Source organism: Melanostigma gelatinosum (genome assembly GCF_949748355.1).
Source record: "Melanostigma gelatinosum genome assembly, chromosome: 7".
NCBI lineage: Eukaryota > Metazoa > Chordata > Actinopteri > Perciformes > Zoarcidae > Melanostigma > Melanostigma gelatinosum.
Window position 1 is genome coordinate 2,253,176 of NC_136640.1, and position 10,000 is coordinate 2,263,175.

At 48.6% G+C, this 10,000-nt stretch overlaps 1 protein-coding gene across 1 annotated transcript in view; it reads right to left on the reverse strand.

Moving 5' to 3' along the window:
- Window positions 1–645: 645 nt before the first annotated feature.
- pou2af2 (POU class 2 homeobox associating factor 2) overlaps window positions 646–10,000 on the reverse strand; it is a gene marked incomplete at its 3' end in the record, with an annotated part of 10,622 nt that continues 1,267 nt past the window's right edge. Inside the window, exons 2-5 of the mRNA XM_079272438.1 lie at window positions 8,628–8,728; window positions 2,764–2,803; window positions 1,922–2,223; window positions 646–1,077 (exon numbers count right to left, since the gene is read on the reverse strand). Coding sequence (XP_079128564.1) covers window positions 646–1,077; window positions 1,922–2,223; window positions 2,764–2,803; window positions 8,628–8,728 — 875 coding nt within the window. The remainder of the gene's footprint in view (window positions 1,078–1,921; window positions 2,224–2,763; window positions 2,804–8,627; window positions 8,729–10,000) is intronic.

The following is a 10,000-nucleotide window of genomic DNA, read 5'->3' on the forward strand; positions in this document are numbered from 1 at the left end:
GAGGAGACGGGACGAGGAGACGGGACGAGGAGACGGGACGAGGAGACGAGACGAGGAGTTTGATTCGATTGATTAGACGTCAGACTCGTCAGCTTTTTGCGTTACACTTTAAACACTTTAAACACTTTAAACACTTTCAACACTTTAAACACTTTAAATCATAAAGTTCACTGAAGATTATCTTGATGAACTAAATGTGGAAGAATCATAAATGTTTGATTGATTCTTTATGAATATCAGCCTCACAACCATTTTAAAATCTCGTACGTTTATTTTCACGTAAACACAAACATGAGGATATAACTGCTGTACATATTTCACCAAATCATAATTTATATTGTTTTCAAATTAGTTTAACCTGAAAAACCCTGAAACTGCAGAAGTTGAAGTTTCATGACAGAGACGCCCCTAAACTACTTTACCAACTTCAAAGACATCAATACAAATATAGTTGAGTTTTTACGGTTGAGGGCTTATGGTTTATGTTTTTATTGTAACACAGAAAAAGGAATCTCCCGTCAGATCAAGCAGAACTCTTTCTATCAAAAACTCTTCATAAAAGCATGAAATTGTCCGATCACGTTGCCGTGCTGCAGAGTTCTTGTTGAGTTCAGTGTTGGACAGTCTGTGAAAGCTCCCCTGGAGTCAGTAGGCCCTCCTGATCTCGTAGGGAGACCAGGAGCTCACCCCGTCCTCTTTGGCCCAGGAGGGGTGAGCCTCGCCGCCGGGGGGGAGCCCGGCGTGGCCGTCGGCCGCCTCCTCCGTCACCATCTTGGTCACCAGGTCGCTGATGGGGGTGCTCATGTAGGACGGGCAGGGGAAGGAGGCGGAGGGCACCGCGTAGGAGCCGCCGGTGGTCAGAGGGTGGTAGTGGGCTTCCTCCAGGGGGTGCAGGGTGTAGGGCTGGCTCCCGGGGCCCATGGAGGAGCCCCGGCCCGGGGAACGGTACTGGGAGGGGCTCCCCGGGGGGTCTGGGCTGGGCATGGAGGGCGGGACGCTGACGGAGGCCAGGCCGTCCGGACACAGAGCCTCCGCCTGGGACGCCGGCTCCGGAACCGACTGCTCCCACGAGTCCCTCTGAGGCAGGAAGAGAAAACAGGAGACAATCCAGTCAGTCCTCTGGGACACATGCTCCATGCTGCTGTAATGGCAGGAGGACAGTTATCTTTGAACTTGTATCCTCATACAACAGTTCAGATCTTACAAGAAGTTACTCCTCATGTTTTATGCATCTTCCTACGAAAGTCCAGCAACACCACCGGCCACTTTCTGTTTGTTACATACACACAGTCTGTCTTCACATTACAACTTTGTCACGTTTAGGTAATAAAACGACTTCGACACGTTCAGGAAAAGATCGTAGTTTGTGTTAAAATAACCGTAAAGTGCCGTAAAAAAAGTACGCAATTTACGTGAGAAATAAATCGATCTCTCTTCCTCCTGATTTAATAAATGAACATCGTGCTGAAGAAGAACCAGACGGCAACCTCCAGGTCTTAAAGCTGCATTCTCTCTAATGTCCATCAGGGGGCGACTCATATCTGGACTGAGGAGGAGCGACGTAGAGACCTGTCAATCACTGTAAGCCCCGCCCTAAAGCATCCCCTGCTTTATGGTCTGTGTGACTCTAAATGGACCATAATGTACTAAATGAACATCATGCTGTATTGAAGAAGACTTGAAACTAGAGATTGAGACATAAACTCATGTTTACAATGTTTACTGAGGTAATAAATCAAGAGAGAAGTAGAGTCATTTTCTATAGACTTCTATACAACCAGAGGAGTCGCCCCCTGGTGGACACTAGAGAGAATGCAGCTTTAACACGTGAAGCATCGGCTGCACTTTTCATGCATTAGGTTTAAAGGGTTTCTGGACTCATGACTGTGATGACCCTCCACACAGAGGGACTCCATCCTACCAGGAACAGATGCGAGGACTCTCCCCCGTAGGGCGGCAGCAGCGACGAGAGGGCCGCCGACGGCAGGAAGGATCCTCCGGAGCTGGAGAAGGCGGCGCTGCGGTAATCGCCGAAGGTCTCTGGGTAGTAGCTGTCCATGAAGGAGGAGTAGCTGCTCATGGAGGACGGCTCGCAGCCCAGAGGTTTACCGCCCAGCGAGGGCGAGTACACGTCGGGGGAGAACTGCTTGCTGGACGGGCAGAAGTCTGAGTCCGAGATGAAGGGACGCCTCATGCCGTAGTAGCTGGGCAGCATGTGAGACCCTGCGGAGGACAGCATGAAGACATAAACGACAATAACAACAACTTTATTCATACACCGCACCTTTACAAACAGTTCACAAAGTGCTTTGAGAGACGAAACAAAGAAAAGCAGTAAAAGAACAGAAAGCTCAACAGTGAGGTCCATCAGAACACTCATCAAACAGCACAGCACATGAAACAAGCAACGCAACAATAAATATGATATATAATGAATAAATACAACTATTTCATGTACAGCACCTTCAAAACAGTTTACAAAGTGGGCCGACAAAAGCAAGACAAGCTAAAGAAGAAATAAAACTCACGATATCAATAATAGAATAAATCAGTGAAAAGACGACATCACATGACAGCCGGTCTGTAAAAACATGTTTTAAGAAGCAACTTATGAGGAGGAGATGAAAACCTCTGTGACTTTTCACTCCTCACATTCGTGCAAATTTGCTGACGACTCGTCAGAAGTCAAACGTGGACGCTCTGGTGTGAATGATGGCGATGATGAAAGTGCTGATGCAGCATGTGTTCATGTTTGAGGCTCACCTGACATCTGGACGAAGGACGGTGAAGTGGGAGATCCTCCCTGTGACACAGAGACCAGACTTTAAACTGGACGGCATTTGAAATGGAGCGACAGAAATATTAGAAGAAGAAGAAGAAGAAGAAGAAGAAGAAGAAGAAGAAGAAGAAGAAGACATGTCAGCTGTTCATTCATATTTTCCCGAAATTCAGTCTGACATCTGTTTGTTATTTGCAGGTATCAGGTGGACGACAGAGAAATGTGCCGGCGGAGCTAAAAGCCCAAAATCCTGTCACAACGTCAACCCGTGCAAACAGGGATCTGCAGCATGAAGACGGTTTTGTATTGTTTGAAGGAGCAGAGAGGAGGATCTGAGGACATCTAGTGGTGAAGTTGCAGATTGCACCCAAACTGACCACGCCTCGTTCAGAGGTCATCCATCCCATAATAACAGAGGAGGTCAGAGTTCAAACTCTGAGGCTCACCCTGTCGCACTGTCACCAGCTCTGTCAGAGAACGACGGTGGCCTTCAGGTCAAAGTCTCAGTCTAGAGCCAGTGTTTGGTTTGACCCTTCTGAGCTTCTGTAGAAACATGGCGGAGCAACATGGCGGACTCCGTGAAGAAGACCTGCTCCCAGCGTAGCCGTGAAGGACTCACTGCAAGCTAACAAAGGATTCTTCTCCTCCGTCTGCACCTCTACAGATGTCTTCTGAGTGGACGTTGTCCTCTACGCTTATATTCAGTAAAACGAAGGCTGGGTGGACAGAACTTTGTTTTAAAATGTAGAATAAAATATCTGCTTCAGTTTCAGATCATTATAAACCAATGAACACATTGTAAATGTAATTATTCTGCCAATAACTCAAATCCAACACACTGTTCCTTCACCACAGACGCTCGGACTCCTTCAACAGCTGATGATGGTTCCTGCTTCTTATCTTTGGAAGGTCTGGCAGCTCAACATGAGCTCCAAACCGTCAGTCTGTGCTGCATCTCCTCTGATCTCATGTTGGCCATATATCGATTGATGCATCAACTTGTGCATCCGTGTGTTTCTGTAGAAGGCGGAGCGGTGCCGGCACACACACACACACTCCTCTTTGCATGCTGCTGGCATGAAAGAGTTGATATTAAGCCCGCGTTGGCCGGGTGGCAAGCAAATTCTGAGGGTTGAATTTGAATGTGATTTGCGAGCGCCAAGACTTCCTGATGTGGCCGAGGGACGGCTCAGTGCATCTCTGAAGGCTGCGCATGGAAAGCAGCTCGCTCCGGCTCAGACAGTCAGGCCATGTGTGTGTGTGTGTGTGTGGACGAGGAGGAGGAGGGTAATGATGAAGGACCTGTCCACATTAAAGGTTCTTCTTTCATCTTACATCTCTACCACCGGCCCACCGGTACATGCCCGGGCCCGGCGCCTAGATCCAGCGAAGCTCACCATCGCTAAGATAGAGTTTGAAAACATGCAGCGCCATCATTCGCCGCTCCGACAGTCCACGGGCTTCACCCCGGCACATGGCCCCGAAGCCCGGGGGCGGGTGGCGCCCGTGTGGAGATTATCGCCGGCTCAACGATGCAACGATCCCGGACCGCTATCCGGTTCCACATATCCGAGACTTTTCCCCCCACTTGTCGGGCAGCGTGGTGTTTTCGAAAGTGGACCTGGTACGAGGTTACCATCAAGTGCCCGTTCACCCGCTGGACATTCCCAAGACTGCGCTGATCACTCCGTTCGGCCTGTTTGAGTTCTTGAGGATGCCGACCTGGACCGACCGGTACGGTTGGCTGAACCCCCACGGCGGGGGCGGCCTCGGGCCCTCCCGCCTCAGCACGACGAGACCCGGAGGGGGCCTTCAACGGTGGTCCTGCCTCCGGCCCCAGAGACACGGAGTCGGGCTGGTCGGTTGATCCGGGCCCCGAGACATTGATGGTTGGGACTAATCTCGGGGGTTGGTGAATTCTGGGGGGGCGCATGTAGGGGACGACCGAATTCACGGGGCCCCTTTAAGAAAAGGGGCGTAACCCTGGTGACGGGGGTTAAAGGGTGGCAGGAAGTGAATGTGTGTTTGTTTTGTATGGATGGAAATAAACCAAAGGGAATACTCGCCTCCTTGTTTGTTTCCACGCAGCTACACTTCCTTCTTATGTAAACTCTGCACACACGCACTTATTGTTGGTGAGAACATCATGTCAACAGTTTCATGTTTCTCTCTTTTATTTACTTCATGTTGATCGTGTTCTGGTGTTTGAATTTAAGGACTTTATGTTTTAAAGAACCCTGTTTTTTGTTTGTATTTTATTATTTTTTATTTTACTTTCAGGACTTTATGTAAAAAAAACTTATTTTCAGTTTTTTATTTATTATGAATTATTTTTCTTTCCAGGACTTCATGATAAAATAACCCCTGTTTTTGTTTTTGCATGAATATTTCTTATTTCTTGACAGTTTGCTGAAGCATCACGATTATGAAAGCTTGGTTGTTTCTGTACTTGTGAGTTCTTTGTTATCTGTGAACGGTTTGACCCAAAGACACAAAGTCCTTTCAGAATAAAGCGCTGAGCATCACACGGCTCCGTTTCTCACAGTGGCATTAATGCGACAGCAGCGTGTTTGCACACAGAGGAGCAAGCAAGTGAAAGGAGGTGAGATCTTTACGTTCTCTCCGTGTTCCAACACGAGGAAGCGACTCTGTGGTCAGAGTTTGCTCTTCGCTCTCAAAGGCCTTTTATTCCCGGAGATAAAAGGCTTCAGTTACTGTGTCTGAGCATCAGCAGCTCTGTCATTCACAAACATACACGCAAAGCTCACATGAGGTGCAGAACAGATAACTGCCTGTGTGAAATGAGAAGTTTCTTCATAATAAAACTACTTTATGCCAGGCGGATACTGTTCCGTCATAGAAAACACTTCGATTACCTTGAAATGAGACGATGTGTTACACACTTAACAACGCATCTTACCAACAGTTGCTCCTCACTTTCATGTGTTTTCCTACGAAAGCCTTCACGTGAATACAGTCTTTTCAAAATAAAGTTCTGTCTCCACAGGAAACAACTTAGTTCGGTTTAGGAACAGATCCTCGATTGGGACTAAATAACTGCGTCAGTGTGTGAAGTACGCTAGTTACCTGACAAATGAATCAACGTCGACAAACAGTCGAATAAAGAACTCAAATATGACTCAAACCACCGAGTGTATTCAACTGAATCTGTGTTTCATTGTTCATCAACTCAACTTCATATTTCTAGTTCTGGTCTCACTTTAACCCTGGATTCTTTCATTTGTTCTACAAATGTTGCTTTATTGTGAAAATACCTTAAAGGGCCGGTGCATAGGATATATAAGCATGAATGTAATGTATATTCATAACTGTGTGTTCAGTAGTGTACACTTGAAACTAAGAATGGCTGAGTTGTCGTTCATCTAGAATGCGTTGTTTGTATGTGCAGAGGGAGCAGGTCCACCCTGCTGCTACAGAAGCCCAGCAGGGACAAACCAAACAGTCAACTGAAGGCTACTGTACTTCTCCGACACACTCTTTCAATACACACGAGACACTTTAACAACATACTTGTTTTAACATACTCTTTGTTTGGTTATCATGTTTTATTGTCAATTTACATATTTTCTATTTTTAAATTGTATCTTTTTCTATTGCACTATTTTTATTGTCACGCACCAATCCCCGTTCCTGTTCCTGGTCCTTTGCTTCTGCAACATCGTCATCACAACAGTTAGAGGTTCTTCAGTCCAGTTTGGACAAAGTCTTCGGCTTTTAAAACAATCATTCTGCTTTCATTAAATCATATAAATGTTCATAATTTTGCAAAACAACGTAGAAATGTTCCGCAGACCGGCTCGTAAACAAACAACGCAAGATTTCACACAGGATTCACATGATTCCAGTTTTTCTAAATGTCACATGAGAAGACCAAAACCAACAGTGTGTCAGCCTGTTGATCAATCCTTCGACTCAGAGACTCAGAGACTCAGAGACTCAGAGACTCAGAGACTCAGAGACTCAGCTCGCAGTGAAGAGAGCGTCTGTTGGGACGCTTCTCCTCATGGTTCAGTGAGTAGCCGCTGAATGTGGCTTCAGATACACTTCAGTGTGTTCATGGAAATGAAGGAACAACGCTGTGGCTCACTGATTAAAACACTGACTGTCGTCATGGGGACGTCCCCTCATTGGTTTGTGGACTGATGTTTTGAAACATCCAGTTCGGTAATTATGCTGTCGTCATCTTGGATTGTGGCTGTTACTATGTTGTTGTTTTGTTCGCAACCAGTGAACAGGAAGTGACCATATGTGGACTGAGGAGGAGTGACGTAGAGACGCCGTATACAGAGACCTGTCAATCAGCGTGTAGCCCCGCCCTAAAGCATCCCCTGCTTTATGGTCTGTGTGACTCTAAATGGACCATAATGTACTAAATGAACATCATGCTGTATTGAAGAAGACTTGAAACTAGAGATTGAGACATAAACTCATGTTTACAATGTTTACTGAGGTAATAAATCAAGAGAGAAGTAGAGTCATTTTCTATAGACTTCTATACAACCAGAGGAGTCGCCCCCTGGTGGACACTAGAGAGAATGCAGCTTCAACACATGAAGCTTTGGCTTCACGCGGCAGAACCGGAGGTTACAAATTCTCTCGTTCTGCTTCTCGCTACGAGTTTTGGGGTCAAAGTTGAAGCCGTTTTGGTGATTTTCACAGAAGCAATTTCTGCAGTTTTAGCTTTTGTAAATCAATGGACCTCCACAGCACACGCAACACCTGTCCGTAGGATCAATTCATCATTGGTTTTGGTCTTTTTTATGAAGTTTGAAGAATATTACCAGGCCTCATCCGTAACGCTCCACAATGTTTAGTGTACAGTGCTGAACTCGGCCTGAGCTCTAATTATTAAGGGATATAAAGACTTCACTGACGCTAAACTGCACCACGAGTGTATTTTCATCTCTCGGTGTGTTTGAATAAAACATCCATCTGTCTGCAGCACAGCCAGGACTACTGCTGTCCTCCCACTCGAGGCGTCCAGGCCCTCACTCCGCTGCAGAAACATCCCAAAGCGTCGCAGTCGAGAATCCTTTGTTGTCATGTGACGGCATCTAGTCCTCACACGGCCGCCTCTCTCGCTAGCGGCGGCCTGCGCATCTCCAGAGTGGACAAACGGTGAATGCCGTCCTGTAAAGACTTTTGACAGGCGGTTTGTGGACAGAAATGAAAAGCCGGTCCTGCTCGTGCATGCAGACGTCTAAAGCCGACTACGTGTGTGTCAGTGTGTGAGTGTGTGTGAGTGTGTGAGTGTGTGTGTGAGTGATCCTGAGGCAACAATAGGAGGTTTGTCTGCGGCCGGTACGCGGCGGAGGACAATGTCAAGCTGGCAGGTGTGCGTGGATCAAACTTTGCATAGGCAGCCTCCTTCACTGGCCCTTTCTCTGTCTCTCTGTCTCTCTGTCTCTCTGTGCTACCTGTCCACCTCAGTCCCACCGGGGGGGGGGGGGGGGGGGGGGGATCATCGTCGCCATTGCCAGCATTGTGTCTCTTTTGTGTCTCTGCTCTTTGTGTGACCTCCTGTCTCTGCACACACATCGTGCTCAGCTATTTACAGACTGGCTTTGCCTCGAGGGGGAGTAGAGAGACAAGAGGAGGGAGGGAGGTGGGGGAGATGGGGGAGGTACAGGTGGTCAAACCCTGCATCGTTGGTCCACACAAAACAAGCCAAAATGTAAACAAGGAGAGGAGAGTTTTTTAAAAGGCGACCTCTTAATTGTGCCACCAGCAGAATGTCAACTGTGGCTGTTTGGTTATGGGAGGAAAATGAAGTTGGGGGAGGGGGAGACGGGGGAGACGGGACAAAAGCAGAGGAGGTTGTTCTTACGTTGTATCGAGGTCCGCTTGTCTGTCGGGATCTCTTCTCCGCCAGCAGGTCTTTGACGGTGTGCTTGACTCGGACGCCCTGGTACACTCTCTTAGAATATTCTAGACGGAGAAAAAACAAACAGTTTTCCACAAGTGATACAAACTTCACACAAATTTTCATCCACAAATGTGTGTTGATTTGAATGTTTCACAGTTGTATTCATATTGGGGGCGAATGGGGATCGCTTTGTGTAAATGTCATGGAAATCGGCTTCGGTTTGGTCGATGCAAATGGACGGAGCCCGGGAACAAAAAGAGCAGATCTTTCTGCAAAACGTTACAGTGACAGAGGACCAGAGGACCAGAGGACCAGATACCGACCAGAGGACCAGATACCGACCAGAGGACCAGAGGACCAGAGGACCAGAGGACCAGAGGACCAGAGACCGACCAGAGGATCAGAGACCGACCAGAGGATCAGAGACTGACCAGAGACCGACCAGAGGATCAGAGACTGACCAGAGACCGACCAGAGGACCAGAGGACCAGAGGACCAGAGGACCAGAGACCGACCAGAGGACCAGAGGACCAGAGACCGACCAGAGGACCAGAGGACCAGAGACCGACCAGAGGACCAGAGGACCAGAGACCGACCAGAGACCGACCAGAGGACCAGATACCGACCAGAGACTGACCAGAGGACCAGAGGACCAGAGACCGACCAGAGACTGACCAGAGGACCAGAGACCGACCAAAGGACCAGAGGACCAGAGACTGACCAGAGACCGACCAGAGGACCAGATACCGACCAGAGACTGACCAGAGGACCAGAGGACCAGAGACCGACCAGAGACTGACCAGAGGACCAGAGACCGACCAAAGGACCAGAGGACCAGAGACTGACCAGAGACCGACCAGAGGACCAGAGGACCAGAGACTGACCAGAGACCGACCAGAGGACCAGAGGACCAGAGGACCAGAGACCGACCAGAGGACCAGAGGACCAGAGACCGACCAGAGACCGACCAGAGGACCAGAGACCGACCAGAGGACCAGAGGACCAGAGGACCAGAGGACCAGAGACTGACCAGAGACCGACCAGAGGACCAGAGGACCAGAGGACCAGAGACCGACCAGAGGACCAGAGGACCAGAGACCGACCAGAGGACCAGAGACTGACCAGAGACCGACCAGAGGACCAGAGGACCAGAGACTGACCAGAGACCGACCAGAGGACCAGAGACCGACCAGAGGACCAGAGGACCAGAGGACCAGAGACCGACCAGAGGACCAGAGGACCAGAGGACCAGAGACCGACCAGAGGACCAGAGACCGACCAGAGGACCAGAGGACCAGAGGACCAGAGACTGACCAGAGACCGACCAGAGGACC